The sequence below is a fragment of the Hemitrygon akajei genome, chromosome 13 (genome assembly GCF_048418815.1).
Source record: "Hemitrygon akajei chromosome 13, sHemAka1.3, whole genome shotgun sequence".
In the NCBI taxonomy this organism is placed as follows: domain Eukaryota; kingdom Metazoa; phylum Chordata; class Chondrichthyes; order Myliobatiformes; family Dasyatidae; genus Hemitrygon; species Hemitrygon akajei.
This window is the reverse complement of record NC_133136.1, coordinates 46193701-46210902: the sequence shown is the minus strand read 5'-3', so window position 1 is coordinate 46210902 and position 17202 is coordinate 46193701. Positions and strand designations below refer to the sequence as shown.

The 17202-nt window shown below is 42.4% G+C and overlaps 1 protein-coding gene across 2 annotated transcripts in view; it reads left to right on the top strand.

Moving 5' to 3' along the window:
• The first annotated feature begins 14065 nt into the window (after positions 1-14065).
• trim23 (tripartite motif containing 23) overlaps positions 14066-17202 on the top strand; it is a 29332-nt gene continuing 26195 nt past the window's right edge. For both annotated transcript variants that reach the window (XM_073064530.1, XM_073064529.1), the window contains exon 1: positions 14066-14193. In XM_073064530.1, coding sequence (XP_072920631.1) covers positions 14113-14193 — 81 coding nt within the window. In that variant the 5' untranslated portion in view covers positions 14066-14112. The remainder of the gene's footprint in view (positions 14194-17202) is intronic.

Sequence of the window (17202 nt, the reverse complement as noted above, 5' to 3'; positions counted from 1 at the left end):
CTCAGCAGAACAACACAGAACACAACAAAACAACAACAGGAAAACAAGGCCCATTCCTCCCTCCCAGACACACAATTACAAAGTCCTTTGACCCCAGGACAGGCCTCCAGCTTTCAGTAGATTCAGGTTTCAGCTTCCCCAATGGACTTGCAGAGGTTTGCAGACTTGGCTCCAGCCAATGGGCCTCAACTTCTGGGCTTCCAGTTCAACCCTTGGCATCCCAAGACACATGGATCAATGAACACTCTCTCAAACTCCAGACTCACTGACGATGGGACCCAGAACACAAGTTCACCAGTTTGGGAAGTCGGAGTTATCAGAGCTCACTCCCTCTGCCTGCATGAACTCTGACCCCAGAACCCATTGACCAGACACTAACGTGGGGTTGGGGAGGGAGAGGTGGGGCTAACAGCCCTGGTCCATACCGGTCCGCCAGCCTGATATCCCACCAGACACCTTGGCCCAATCAGCAGATGTCCCACAACAGTGTCGCTGGCCTTTAAACACAGAGTGAAGACTTAATACTCCAGCCTAAATTCTAGCTCCTCTAGTTCCCCCACATCCCTGTCCCTAAAGCCTACCTCACATCTTTATCCCCAAAACCAACCCAATGAAACAAAAAAAAACTTTTTAAAAAAACCTTCAACTGATCTGCGACATCAACTTTCGACAGTTTATCGTGGTTACCTGCAAAGCAGTTGCTGTACTAAGCTGATATACATTCTGTCACAGTGAGAGCTGACAAATGACTGAACCCAGATGCAGAGGAAGGACAGACTCCCATGTAGAGGCCGAAACAAAAGTTTATTCACAGTCATTCCAATAGAGCATCAGTGGCTCAGCCAAGCAACATAGCGAGACAAATCATTCTCAAAACACCAGACCCCCGCAATAAGTGCTATTTGGGAGTCCACTTTAAATAATCACAGTACGCAGAAATCCCATGCCAGTCAAAATAACCTTGACAAGATTAAACAGAAAGCACCAGGGCTTAACAACTCTAGATAAGACAACAATTAACAAATACGGTTGCACTGGCCCACAGGGCTCATGACAGCATTCAAATAGAATGCTTTCTCTGGTGTATCAATAAAAATTGACATCAACATGCCAAATTCCTTCAGCGTCTTGAGGAAGTAAACGCATTTTCTGGCTGTGACCTCTATGTGGTTGGTCCAATATGGACTCTTGGTGATGTTCACTCCAAGGAACTTGAAGCTTTCAACCCTGCAGATGATATGAAGATTGCTGGAGGGGCAGGTAGTGTTGAGGAAACAGGTAGGATGCAGAGGACTTAGACAGGTTAGGAGAATGAGCAAGTAAGTGGCAAATGAAATACACTGTTGGAAAATGCATGGTCATGCACTTTGGTAGTAGAAATAAATGTGTAGACTATTTTCTAAATGAGGAGAAAATCCAGGAATCTGAGATGCAGAGGGACTTGGGTGTCCTTGTGTTGAACACCCTGAAGGTTAACTTGCAGGTTGAGTCGGTGGTGAGGAAGGTAAATGCTATGTTAGCATTCATTTCAAGAGGTCTAGAATACAAGAGCAAGGATGTGATGCTGAGGCTTTATAAGGCACTGGTGAGGCCTCACCTTGAGTATTGTGAAGAGTTTTGGGCCCCTCATTTTAGAAAGGATGTGCTGACATTGGAGAGAGTCCAGAGGAGGTTCACAAGGATGATTCCAGGGAATTAAAGGTTTATCATATGAGGAACATTTGACGGCTCTGGGTCTGTACTCGCTGGAATTCAGAAGGATGAGCGGGGATCTCATTGAAACCTTTCAAATATTGAAAGGCCTAGACAGAGTAGATCTGGAAAACATGTTTCCCCCCGTGGGAGAGTCTAGGACAAGAGGGCATAGACAGGTTAGGGGGCGCCCTTTCAAAACAGAGATGCAGAGAAATTTCTTTAGCCAAAGAGTGGTGAATTTGTGGATTTTGTTGCCACATGAAGCTGTGGAGGCCACATTGTTGGGTGTATTTAAGACAGAGATCGATAGGTTCTTGATTGAATATGGCATCAAAGGTTTGGGGGAGAAGGCCGGGAACTGGGGTTGAGGAGGTGTTAGAGAAAAAGGATCAGCCATGATTGAATGGCAGAGCAGACTCGATGGGCCAGATGGCCTAATTCTGCTCCTATGTTTTATGGTCTTATGGTCTCTCAGCTCAACACCATTGATGTAGACGGAAGCATTTACACCACTTCACTTCCTGAATCAATGACCAGTTTTTTTTTGTCTTGCTGATATTGAGAGAAAGCTTGTTATGACACCATGTTACTAAGATGTCTATCTCCTTCCTGTACTCCAACTCATTATCATTTGAGATACAGCCACTATAGTCACACCATACCCAAACCTGAAGATGGAAGTACAAAATCAGGCCATGCAGTCAAGAGAGTACAAGGAGTAGAGTGGGGGGGGGGGTGCGGGCTGAGGACACAACCTTGTTGTGCACCAGTGTTTTGAATCATTGTGGTGAGATGTTGCTGTCTGTCCTTACTGATTGTGGTCTGTTGGTCAGGTAGTCAAGGATCCAGTTATAGAGGGACTGGCTGACTCCCCAGGTCCAGAGTTTGGTGATAAGTGCACAGCTGGCTGAAGGCAGCCAGGCAAGTCGATAGGGTGGTGAAGGAAGCATGCTGGCCTTCATCAATTAGGGTATCCAGTTGAGGAATAGGGACATTATGTTGTAGTTATATAAGTTGTTGGTGAGGCCACACTTGGGAGTATTCTGTACAGCTTTGGCCATCCTGTTACAGGAGAGTCATTGTCCATCTGGAGAGGATGCAAAAGAGATTTATGAGAATGCTATCTGGACTAGAGGGTCTGAGTTATAGAAAGACACTGGCCACACTGAATCTTTATTCCTTAGAGTGCAGGAGAATGAGGATAACCTCACAGAACTTTATAAACTTATGAGGGGAATGCATAAGGTGCATAGTCAGTCTTTTCTCCAGGACTGGGGAGTCCAAAACTAGCAGACACAGAAACAAATATTAGGGGCCTCCGCTGGTCAGGGTCAACCATGGGTGTTGCATCCTAGCTGCCTAGATACACAAGCCTGTGCAGTACAATATGGAGAGCGAGCTCCCCCTCTCCATGCAGCTGATGAATCCAAAGGAACAGCAGAGACCGATACAGTTTGGCACCAGCAGCATCGCAGGAGTTGCCAGTCAACACAAGACTGCCTTAGGGACTCCCGCTCTGGACTTTTCCCTCAGGGTTTATGCCCGAAGCCTTCCGCATGAATGAGTGTAGCAGCAACGTAGTGGAGTTCTGAGATCAGAGTTTTCCTTCTGGATGAACTGCCAACCACAGCTGACAAGATCGATCTGCCCAAAGTTTTAAGGTGCCAGTGACTCACCTTTGCCCCTTCTCCTGTCAGTAGAAACAGTTCCGCTGGGCCTAGTACCTAAGCCACACATGAAGGCCAGGAGCTGGGCTTGGTTGTCAGAGGCTATCTGAGTTGGGAGCATTTAATGGGCAGTGAGAGCTTATCCTCATTACTATCCCTGGCCATAACAACTTCAAGGTACCTTAAGGTATAGATCTGAGGGGAGAAAGTTAAATGAGACCAGAGAGGTTACATTTTTTAAACCCTAAATTGAGCTGCCAGAGGAAGTGATTAAGGGATTTAGATTCACATTTGTCTATCACATGTACATCAAAACATACAGTGAAATACTTTGTTCGCATAGACAACTGACACACCCAATGATGCGCTGGGGGCAGCTGGCAAGTGATGCCTCTCATTCCGGTGGCACAATGTTCAACAGTACAGCAACAGAACAACAAAACAATCCATTTCCCATGTACCCCCAGTGTATTTGGAGGCTTTTGCAGGAACAACATTAGTGGCATTTCTCCAGGTAGGTCTGTGACCTGGAAGTATAGTTTACATGCAAAACTTCAATACACACCTCCCTTGTTTGCAATACAATGATCTTCAAAACTTTTTTAAAAACTGCTTTCAGCAAAATTCAAAAGGAGTATTACTTGGTATTAATATCAGTATTTAAATTATTTATGTACTATGAGTTGCGTTACTCCTAATGCTTTTTGATGGTTATTATAATGCAAAAGAAACACTCCAGTTTGCTACATGTAGCTATGGTGAGCAATGGGCTCCAAGTCAGATAAGACTGAATAAGGATGTAATCAGCATCAAAGTATAATAAAGGTGATGAAGTGATCTCAGAAAAGACTGTAGAACAAAAGCCCAAGCTCAGTAAAGGCATAGCAGCACCCATTTATCAAGATTGTTGGTGGCCCACTCATTATGAGAAGGGGGAGTGTGAGACGTAAGACATTTCAGGTCTTGAAGGGACACATGATGTGCTTTGGTATTCTTGATATCTTCTGTGATAAATAGTATTTGATAACTACCATTGGCCACAGATTCTCCCATTTCATCAATGTATTCCAATGGTGCCTATTGCGTCCCTCAGCAACGTTTTGAAAGAATGCCAAGGTAAAAATCACCAATCTGGTAACACTTATCTGGATTGTACAAATCAGATTATTTTATTTGATTTGGATAAGACTGGGACATAATACACAATATAATTATAGATCATATCTACTCTTTTGTTTATCAGAATCAAACATACCCAATGTGCTTTATATGGCTTTACTTCTGAAAATCTAAGTTCAGCACATAGTCCAGACAAGAGCACAATTTTTGTTAAAACACATGGGAGAAATTCTGTATGTAATTATGAATAATTTTATCAGCATTTTGCAACATCATGAGAGTCATGTACCAAACCAAACTTAATTCATTCATCAAAGCATTTATTAAATAAACAGAGATCCTTACAAGTGTAACTTTTAAAACATGAAACTTTTCCCATTTAAAAAAAAACCATAAGTCAATAAAGTTTACTGAGGATAAAAGGATTCAGACTTCCAGTAAGTTGGCCACATGCTCAGACACAACAGCTTTTATGGGGTCAACCAAAGGTGTTATTGTATTTTTTAATATATATTTTACAATCGCAAGAATTTGCTGGACATTAACAACTTAAAGTACTTAAATCTACCCCACCAGTGAGTTGCCTGTTGTGGTGAACTACATATACCTGTCTGGACTGCTCCTGTGGCTCCTCCCACAGACCCCTGTATAAAGGGGATTGAGGCCTGATGCCCGGCCTCATTCTCCAGGATGTAGTGTTGTTCATTCTTCCAGTCAATAAAAGCCGATACCTCGCTTCTTACGTCTCAGAGTGAGTTATTGATGGTGCATCACCTGTTGGTGGAGAAACCGAAGCAGCCGGTGATGTGGACCATGATGCTTCTTGTGACAGAGAAGTGTTAATGTGCCAAGGTGGTGTGCAGCCTTACAGCAAGTGATCATCTAAGATGCTTTTCCAGAGTTTGCACGATCCTTTTGGATGTTGGTAGTGTGGAATGTTGCTAGTCTGATTCATTGGTTTATTGGTGAGTGGCCAGGGGAGCTGCATGGCCTTGGTCATGGCGAGGACTAGGCCTCAGGCTGCTGTGTCGCCTATTAGCAGCCGCCCAGGGAGAGGCGTCAGAATGGGGCACTCCACTGGACTGTCGGAGGCAATGTGGTATGGTGTCTATGCTAGAGTCAGTGCAGCCTTCAGTGTCTGCTTGGCAGAAGATAAGTTATATTGTGTTTGACAGCAAAATGCTGCAACACGTATGGACTCAGACTTGGATTATATTTTTTAATGTGCTATACGTGCCTTGTGCTGTGTATGACTATTGATACTGTGTTTTGCACCTTGGCCCCAGAGTTCAGCTGTTTTGTTTGATTGTATACCATAAGACATAGGAGCAGAATCAAGCCATCTGGCCATCAAATCCATTCCGCCATTTCATCATGGCTGATCCCAAATCCCATTCAAACCCTGCCCTCTCAACATATCCCTCGATGCCCTGACCAATGAGGAATCTATCAAATACCACTTTAAATATACCCATGGACATGGCCTCCACCGCAGTCTGTGGCAGAGCATTCCACACATTCGCTACTCTTTAGCTAAAAAAAAATCCTCCTTACTTCTGTTCTAAAAGGTTGCCCCTCAATTTTGAGTCTGTGCCCTCTAGTTCTGGATACCCTCATCAGAGGAAACATTCTCTCCACATCCTCCTTAACTAGTCCTCTCAACATTCGGTAGGTTTCAATGGATTCTTCTGTGCATTCTTATAATTTCCAGTGAGTGCACGTCCAAAGCTGCCAAATGCTCCACATATGTTAACCTCTTCATTCCTGGAATCAACCTCGTAAACCTCCTCTGGACTCTCTTCAATCACAATACATCCTTTCTGACATAAGGGGCCCAAAACTGTTGACAATATTCCAAGCGTAGCCTGATTAGTGTCTTATAAAGCTTCAGCATTATTTCCTTGTTTTTATATTCTACTCCCCTTGAAATAAATGCTAACTTTGCATTTGCCTTCTTTACCACAGACTCAACCTGTGAATTAACTTTCCAGGAGCCTTGCACAAGGACTCCCAAGTCCCTTGGCACTTCTGACATTTAAATTTTCTCTCCATTTAGATAATAGTCTGCACTACTGTTCTTTTTACTAAAATGCATTATCATACATTTCCCAACAATGTATTCCATCTGCCACTTTTTTGCCCATTCTTTCAATTTGTCCAAATCCTACTGCAATTGCATTGCTTCCTCAGCACTACCTACCCCTCTACCTATCTTTGTATCAAATGCAAACTTTGTCACAAAGACTTTAATTCCATCATCTAAACCATTGACAAACAATGTGAAAAGTAGCAGTCCCAACTGTCCCATTACTGATCCCTAGTCACCGGCAGCCAACCCGAAAAGGCTGCCTTTATTCCCACTCACTGCCTCCTGCCTGTCAGCCATTCCTCTATCCAAGCCATTATCTTTCCTTTCATGCCATAGGATTTTATCTTGTTAAGCAACCGCATGTGTGACACCTTATAAATGCCTTCTGAAAATCCAAGTAAATGACATCCACCTCCTCTCCTTTGTCCACCCTGCTTGTTACTTCCTCAAAACACACTAATAGATTTGTCAGGCAAGATTTCCCTTTACAGAAACCATACTGACTTTGAATTATTTTATTATTAGTCTCCAAGTACCCTGAAACCTCATACTTAATAATGGACTCCAACACTTTCACAACCATTGAGGTTAAACTAACTGGCCTATAATTTCCTCTCTTTTGTCTTCCTCCCTTCTTAAAGAGTGGAGTGATATCTGCAATCTTACAGTCCTCCAGGACCATGCTAGAATCAAGTTATTCTTGAACGATCATGACCAATGCATCCGTTATCTTTTCAGCAACCTCTTTCAGGACTCTGGGATGTAGTTCATCTGGTCCAGGTGACTTATCCACTTTAAGACCTTTTGCCTTTGTAACAGCAAAGGCACTCATTCCTGCTCCCTGACACTCAAAGATCTCTGGCATACAGCTAGTGTCTTCCATAGTAAAGACCGAAGCAAAGTGATTATTAAATTCATCTGCTTTTTCTTTGTCCCCCATTACTACCTCACCAGCATCATTTTCCAGTGGTCCAACAGTAACTCTCACTTCTCTTTTATTCTTTATATAACTGAGAAAAAAACTTTTAGTATCCTGCTTTATATTATTGGCTACTTTGACCTCATATTTCATCTTTTCCCTTCTTATAGTTTTTTTAGTTGCCTTTTGTTGGATTTTAAAAACTTCTGAATCACCCAACTTCCCATTTACTTTTGCTACTTATATGCCCTTTCCTTGGGTTTTATGCAGGCCTTAACTTCCCTTGTCAGTCATGGTTGCCTAGTCCTGCCATTTAAGAACTTCTTTGTCTGTGGGACATATCTATCCGGTGCCTTGAGAACTATTCCAAGAAGCTTCAACCACCTCTGTTCTGCTGACGTCTCTGCCAGTAAACCCCTCCATTCCACCTAGGCAAACTCCTCTCTCATTATTCCATTGTGATACTGATATGTATATATACATATGCTACTCCCTCTCAAATTGCAGTATGAATTCAATCATATTATGATTTCTGTCTCCTAAGGGTTCCTTTACATTAAGCTCCCTAATAAGATCCTGTTTACTGCATAACATCCAATTTAAGATAGCCTTTCCCCTAGAAGGCTCAAGCACAAGCTGCACCAAAAAGCCATCTTGTAGGCATTCAACAAATTACCTCTCTTGTGACCCAACACCATGCTGATTATCCCAATCCCCTTGCATATTGAAGTCCCCCATTACAATTGTGACATTACCCTTATTACATGCCCTTTCCAGATCTCTTTGCAATCTCAACCCCACATCTTGGCTATTATCTGGAGGCCTATATATGATTCCCATAATGGTTTTTTTTTACCCTTGCAGATTCTTAATTCCACCCACAAGGATTTGACATTCTCTGACCCTATGTCACCTTTTTCTAAAGTTGTAATTCCATCTCTTACCAATAGAGCCACACTACCGCCTATGCTTTCCCACCTGTCCTTTCGATACAAAGTATTTCCTTTGATGTTAAGCTTCCAACTATGACCTTCTTTCAGCCACGACTCAGTGATGCTCATAACGTCACACCGACCAATCTCTAATTGCGGCAAGAGTTTGTCCACCTTATTCTGAATGCTACATGCATTTATACACAGCATCTTCAGTCCTGCATTATTGACCCTTACGAATTTGGCCTCTGTGTCATTATCATTAGTCTCCAAGTACCCTGAAACCTCATCCTTAATAATAGACACCAACACTTTCCCAACTACTGAGAGTATTCACGTAGGGTTGAATGACAATTAAATTTGAACTTGAAATATGTGCTGCAAGTTAAATGTCCCCTTGAGCTATTTTCACCATTCAATAACATTATGGTTCACTTGATCTCAGCACAACTTCACTTTCTTGCCTGTTCCTCATCACAGCTGGCTTCCCAAATGAGAATTTTTTTTATTTCATCTTAAGTATTCACTGCTTTGTTATCCAGGAGTCTCTGGGATAAAGAATTCCAAACATTCAGAATGCTCTGTGTCGGCTCTTTCATAATGCTTCCATACACAAACTGCAGGGCTACAACTGCAGCAAATGCTTTGCTGAAGGCAGCATTTCAACTAGTATCTGAGCAGGTCAATCCATGAGGCGTACTTGAATTTTGAGGGACTATTTAGCTTACTACTCTTATTACGCCAGCAAGGGATTCTGCTATTTAATAAAATGACTTGGTACAGTATGAGTAAAATTTTGTTTGATACATGACTCTCTTCACTTTATTATAATGGTTAATTAAGAGAAAAAAAGGAGGTTGCTAGGGTTCAAAGCTACAGGTGTGCTTGGTAATTTATTGTTTGTAACAATTTTTATACATAATCTTATCAGAAAAGACTCCTTAAAACCTATGCTTTTGAACAGCATTTTAGACATCTACCTTCTTATCTCCTTATCAAATTTTATTTGGTCACATTCTGTGAAGCAGCTTGAGAAGTAGTAATCTCTTTTCTCTGAAATGCTTCCACGGCAGTTATGTCCAGGCACTGGAAAGTATCACTAATGCCCTTTTCCACAAATTCCTCCAAATTCACCAGAAGGTTAAGTGACCAATACCCCAAGTCAGGGTGGATTTATTGTCACGTACACAAGTACGGTGAGGAACATTGAAAAACTTGTTTGCAGCAGCATCACTACAGATGTGTAAGTACAAACAACACCAAAATGTATGTTATATTTATAAAATATATATTATACAGTAAAGAGTGGGAAAATGACTGTGCTACAAGAAGTGCAAAAAAGTGAGATGCCATCAGAAACAAGTACAGTGGAAGAGGTCCATAATATATAATTGTTAAGATAGGGTTAGGGTTGTAACCAGACAACATCTCAAGTACTGAACTTGGTGATGTGAGATTTCACACTTGATGGTTGCAGTGAGAAGAGGATATGGCTCTTGATGATAGATGCTGCCTTCTTGAGGCATTGCCTCCTATAGATTCTGTCAACGTCGGGGAGGAATGTGCCCGCAATGGATTGGATTGTGTCCATAACTCACAGCCTCTTGCTTTCCTGTGCATTAGAACTGCTGTGCCAGGCCACCATGCCACCAGCCAGGATTCTTTCAGCAATGTATCTGTAGAATCTTGTGGGAGTATTTGATGACATGCCAAATCTCCTTAAGCTTCTAACCCTAAACCTAACCCCAGCACTGAAGCACAAATTACTCTTCAACGGCTAAATTTGACAGGCCATGTCATTCACATGCCAGATACCAGATTCCCAAAACTCTATTCAAAATATTGTTGTGGGAATAGATAAACAGTTGGACAGAGAAGAAGATTCAAGGATGTGCTCATGAACTTCCATGCCCTGGAACTACACTAAAGCTGTGTGTGAACAGAAAGCCTCTACCACCTCACAATCTACCTGTCTTGTCAGCCACCAACTGCCCCATCAGTGCAAGGGTCTGTGAATCCCAAATTAGCCTGATCAGCCACTTGGGCAAACACAAATTGGAAGTGGAAACACATTATTTTCTATCATAAGACCATAAGATAGGAGCAGAATCGTGCCATTCGACCCATCGAATCTGCTCCACCATTTCATTATTTATTATCCCCTTCAATCCTATTCTCCTGCCTTCTCCCTGTTGCTTTTGACACCCTTACTAAAATTAAATGTACCCAATGACTTGGCCTCCGCATCGGTCTGTGGCAACGAATTCCACAGATTCACCAACCTCTGCCTTAAGAATTTCCTCCTCATCTCTGTTCTAAAGGAACATTCTCCTTTTCTGAGGCTCTGCCCTCTGGTCTTAGATTTTCCCATTAATGGAAACGTGCTCTCCATGTCCACTGTATCTGGGCTTTTCAATATTTAATGAGATTCCCACAACCCCCATTCTTCTAAACTCCAGCGAGTAACAATAAGGAATATATATGTAAATTAAATAAGTGGTGCAAAAAGAGAACAAAAGCAATGGTGCAGTGTTCATGGGCTTATTGGCTGTTCAGAAATGTCAACACCATGGAGGGGGGAGTTACAAATGGTGCCAGAGGGTGACTGCTCCCAGCCCTTTTATGAAACAGTTTAAATTCTTCTCCTTTCTAATGCCTCTTCTTTCCTTTTCAAGGTAGGTGGGGTTCCCATTGGAGTCAGTGATCGACAGCTGCGCTCAGACTGGGTGGGTTCCTGCTCTCGGAGCTTTTCGATCAGCTGCATTTTGATATCTCTGGGAGCAGCCTGGAAGATGTAGGCCTTCGGGGTGTGGCCCTGTGGACCCAATTCCTCACCAGTGTTGCCAACTGAAGTGCTTGTGAGAGATTGGAACATCGAGACAGCAGGTGCAGCTTTTGGAGACCTTTGCATTTGAGTGGGTGATCTCGCTCTCCTCTCTCTCCTGTCTATCCCTCCCTACCTACGAGTTGGGGAACTCATAATGGAAGTGGTGCTGCAGACTATAACACTGAAACAGTGAGCTGTTCGCCCTCCCTATCGCTGCGGAAGGAGTGCTACCTCTCTCTTCCTTGTTAGTGAGAGAGAGAGAGAGAGAGAGAGCGAGCCTGTGGCATTTCCAACTGCTGGGTGAACAGTAGTTTTTGATGGACTGTAGATCACGGACTCTCTTTGGGGGTGTTGATGTTGCTTGCTTGATGTGGAGTGGGGGTGCTGATGCTTTCAGCTAGAATGTGGGGGAAGGGGGAGGAGGAAAGGTTGATGTTTTTGCTGCTGCTTGTGTGTTGGGAGGGGCGATTTGGGGTTCTTGTATTTTTCCTGTTATTCATTCCTTAGGGCCTTTCTTCCATTTTGTTGATGTCTGCGGAGAGTTAGAATTTCTGGTTGTATATTGTATAGATTCTCTGATATTAAATGGAAGGCCCAAAGCCATCAAACACTTCTTATGTTAACAGTCAATCCAGGATCATGCTCGTAAACCTGTCTGGACTTTGTCCCAAAGGATTGCCAAAGGAGGCAATCTAAATAGCTTCTGAGTAGACATGCTATTTTGGCTCTCAAGCTTAATTTTATGTTGTAAATTTACCTGCACTTCCGATATTGTGAAAGTTAATCATAGTTTTAACTTGTGTCTGTCTTGACAGGCTTGTTTCCTTTTCAGAATCAGGTTTATTGTCACTGAACTGTGTTGTAAAATGTATTGTTTTGTGGCAGCAATACAGTGCAATAGATAAAATAAACTATAAGTAACAATAATAATTTTTAAATAAGTAGTGCAAAAAGAGAGCAAAAATAATGTGTTGTTCGTAGTTTCATTGACCTTTCAGAAATCTGTGGTTAAGAAAGCGTATGGTGTTTTGGCCTTCATCAATTGTGGGATTGAGTTTAAGAGCCGAGAGGTAATGTTGCAGCTATATAGGACCCTGGTCAGACCCCACTTGGAGTACTGTGCTCAGTTCTGGTCGCCTCACTACAGGAAGGATGTGGAAGCCATAGAAAGTGTGCAGAGGAGATTTAAAAGGATGTTGCCTGGATTGGGGATCATGCCTTATGAGAACAGGTTGAGTGAACTCGGCCGTTTCTCCTTGGAGTGAAGGAGGATGAGAGGTGATCTGATAGAGGTGTATAAGATGATGAGAGGCATTGATCGTGTGGAGTCAGAGGCTTTTTCCCAGGGCTGAAATGGTTGCCACAAGAGGACACAGGTTTAAGGTGCTGGGGAGTAGGTACAGAGGAGATGTCAGGGGTAAGTTTTTTACTCAGAGAGTGGTGAGTGTGTGGAATGGGCTGCCGGCAATGGTGGTGGAGGTGGATACGATAAGGTTTTTTTAAGAGACTTTTAGATAGGTACATGGAGCTTAGTAAAATAGAGGGCTATAGGTAAGCCCAGTAATTTCTAAGGTAGGGACGTGTTCGGCACAACTTTGGGGGCTGAAGGGCTTGTATTGTGCTGTAGGTTTTCTATGTTTCTATTTGATGGATGAGGGGAAGCTGTTCCTAAGACTTGTCTGTGTGTCTTCAGGCTCCTACACCTTGTCTCTGATAGTAGTAATGAAAAGAGAACATGTCCTGATTGGGGATCCTTAATGATGGATTCTGCCTTCTTGAGGCATCGCCTTCAGATGATATCATCGATGGTGGGAGTTTAATGCCCTCCTCCCAATACTTGTATATACCTATAGTTATGCTGTTTGTGTAAAACTAGTTCAGGCTAATTTACAAATTGTTAACATTAATTCTATCTCAACACAGTCAAGCATTCTCTTCTTACATCCCTATGGTGCTCCTCCCCCTTCCCTTTCTTCCATGGTCTTCTGACCTCTTCTATCAGATTCCCCCTTCTTCAGCCCTTATGTCTTTCACCAATCAACTTCCCAGCTTTCACCTATCACTTAGTACATCTTCTTCCCCTCCCCCACCACCTTATTCTGACTTCTCCCCCTTCCTTTCCAGTCCCAGTGAGGGGTTTTAGCCCGAAGCGACGACTGTTTACTCTTTTGCAAAGATGCTACCTGGCCTGCTGAGTTCCTCCTGCAGTTTGTGTGTGTTGTTTGGGGGCAGCTTCCACCTCTTCGCCTTCAGATTTCTGAATGCCCCATGAAGCCTCATCGTTCTTTGCACTATTTATGTATTTTTTCTAATTTGTATGTCTTTGCAATGTACTACTGCCGCAAAACAACACATTTCAGATCATATAAGTTAATGATAATAAACCTTATTCTGATTCTTCATCTTTTTTTTACAAGCTTCCATTACTTGTACATATCTTTAAGTAAGCTGTTCTTGCATGTAATTCAAGCTTTTTTATAACATCAGTAATATTAATTGTACATCTTTTCAACACATTTAATGTATAAACATCATGGTTTTCAACAGATTTTTAATTGAAATGCCAAAACTGCAAGGTTGGGTGGACATCTGAGCATGCGCAGTTTTTATTCCGCTGGTGACCCAGAGTGTATTGCGGACAAAACCATTACAGTTAGCGGGTGTCAATATAAGACAATCAGGGTTATCACATATTATTTTTAAGAAGATTTAACAATAGTGCTTGTTAATATGCTGGAAATATAATAATATTGTCGTCTGAAATTATTGACTATTGGTAATGGACATATGTCGATGTGGACTCGAGATATTGAATCCTGTCACCCCTTGTAAATAGGAAGGTGCTAGGGTTGGTATCGTCCGTAATGGCGGTGGCGAACCAAACGCTCCCGGGGCCTGAGATCGGTTCCCGGGGCTCACGGACGACAGCCGGCTCTTCGGTGAAGGTGGGAAGCGGTGGCGACTGCATGCCGTTCGGTGGGGGCGAGGGGCAGATGTGTCTATGCTGTTTGGTGAAGGTTTGGGTGTCTAAGGGCTCGGTAGGACTGTGTTATCTGGACTGTCGTTGGAGATGAGGGAAGAGTGGGGGTGTGTCTGGGCCTCTGGTCAGCTGCCCCCAGACACGACCTCTTCACTCCTAAGGAGCAACTACTCTCTTCTCTATTTCCAACTCCATGCACCTCTCGCCCTCCCCTCATCTCGGTGCACCCTCCTCTACCTTTTTGCCCCAGGTTCCCCGCTCCCCAATTCCATTTTTCACCCAGTCCACTTTTATCCCCGAAGTTCAAAGTAAATTTGTTATCAAAATACATTTGTCACTATGTACAATCCTGAGATTCACTTTCTTGCAGGCATTCACAGTAAGTACAAGCAACACAATTAGAATCATTAAAAGACCTCACCCAACAGGACGGACAAATTACACATGTGCAAAAGAGAACAAACTGCGCAAATACAAAAAGAATGAAAATATGAACTGTAATAACAAATAAGCAATAAATATGAAGAACGTAAGAGGAAGCCCTCTTGAAAGTGAGTCCATTGGTTGTGGGAACAGTTCCGTGAAGGCTGGAGTGAGTTATCTGGTTCAAGAGCCTGACGGTCGAGGGGTAATAACTGTTCCTGAACCTGTGAATCCTGAGTCTCCTTCTTCCTGATGGCAGCAGTAAGAAGAGACCACGGCCTGGACGGTGGGTATCCTTGATGATGGATGCTGCTTTCCTGCAATAGTGCTCTGTGTCAATGTGCTCAGTGGTGGGGAGGGATTTACCCGTGATGAACTGGGACATGTCCACTACTTTTTGTAGGACTTTCTGTTGTAGGGCATTGGTGTTTTCACACTGGGCTGTAATGCAACCAGTCAATATGCTACTCTCCACCAGACATCTATAGAAGTTTTACAGTGTTTCAGATGACATGTAAAATCTTCACACACTTTTAAGAAAGCAGAGGTGATGTCATGCTTTCTTCATAATGGAATTTGTGTGCTGGATCTTGAACAGATCCGCTGAAATGACATCACTGGAATTTAAATTTGCTGACCCTCTTCACCTCTGATCCCCCAGTGAAGACTGGCTCATGGACCTCAGGTTTCCTTCTCTTGAAAATAATCAGCTCCATGGTCCTGCTGAAACTGAGTGAGAGATTTTTGTTGTGGCACTACTCAGCTAGATTTTTGGTCTGTCTGCTATATTCTGATTTGTCACCACCTTTGATTTGGCCAATGACAGTAGTATTGTCAGCAAACTTGTATATGACATTGGAGTTGTACATAACTTCACAGTCATAGGTGTAAAGTGAGTAGAGCAGGGGGCTATGCACACAGCCTTGTGGTGCACCTGTGCTGATGGAGATTGTGGAGAAGATGTTGTCAAACTGAACTGACTGGGGTCTGCAAGTTAGGAAATTGAGGATCCAGTTGCCCAAGAAGGTGTTGTGGCCAAAGTCTTGAAGCTTATTGCTTCGTTTCAAAGACATGACAATATTGAATCCTGAGTTTTAGCCAATGACGAGCATCCTTTTGTATCCATCTATATGTCCAAATGTTCCAAGGTTGAGGGAAGAGCCAATGAAATGGCATCTGCTGTTAACCTGTTTTGACAGTGGACAGATTAAAGCAATCCAAGTCGTTTCTCAAGCAGGAATTGATGTTTCATCACCAACCTCTCAAAGCACTTCATCATAGTAGTCTCTTTGCTTCCCATTTCCAAACACCAACCTCTCCTTCCCCACATCTTCCCCCCCCCCCCCCCCCAACCCTGGAAGGGTCCTTCCTCTGGCATCCTGCCAAGGTTACCTTTGTGCCTTCCCTGTCTATCTCCCCATCTCTCAAAAATCTTGTTGTCCCATGTCGCCTTTAGGACTGAGATGGGTGGTGAGTGTTTTACCATAATGTAGTGAATCCTTGGAATTTTCTAAAGAGGTTGAGATAATTAATTGATGAGCATATTAGAATTAGTTTAATATTGTCACATGTACCAAGGTACAGTGAAAAGCTTGTACACTGCTGATACATAACAATTCATTATATTGAGCTAATACAAGTTAAATAATAACAGAATGCAGAATAAAGTGCAACAGTTAAAGAGAAAGTACAATGCAGTGTGAAAGTGTGAAAATATAATGAGGTAGATTGTGAGATCAGGACTCCATCTTGTCGTACTAAGAGTCTTACAACACCAGAGTAGAAGTTGTTCTTGAGTATGATGCTATGTGCTTTCAGGTTTTTGTATTTTTTTACCAATTGGGAGTGGAGAGAAGAGAGAATGTCTGGGGAAGGATATCAAAGGACCAAGAATAAGTGCAAGAAAGTGTTTTTTTAGTGAAGGGCTAAATAGTTCATTCTTTCTAATTTTTTTAACTTTGCCTGAGTAAAACATGCCAATGTATTTGTCTGGATGGTTGATTTATCCATTTAGAATTTAATTAACTTATCTACTATTGTGTTTAAAAGCTTTGGCTTTTGTTTTAAAATAGTGCACTTACTCTACATATACAATAGATTCTTGTTAATTGGGACACAGTGGGACAAGTATATTTTGGCTCAATTAAGTGGCTGTCCCACTTAGCCAAAGTTTCATGGAAATAGTTAAAAAAGGTATAAAGAAGATAAACTACTATTTAACTGAGTAGTGCATTATGTACTTAAATGAAATGCAGAACAAATTAGAACACTATCAGTACTATAAACCTGTGTATTAGGCCCGAATAGTTATCGATGGAGTCTATTGCTTGACTGTAAATGAACAAAATCAGTGCAGGCAGCTAGGGTAATTTTTTCAGCTAGCGTCAAATGTTTTTGTTGCAGCTTGGCAAGGATCTGACATTTTTAAAAGTCAAAATAAAAAACAAAATGATCTATAATTTGCTGCTTTTTGAATTGGCATCTGTCAACCCAAATAGCTTAACAAAAGAATAAGCAGCTGATGCTATTTAAAACTGTTCACTCTAAGCAC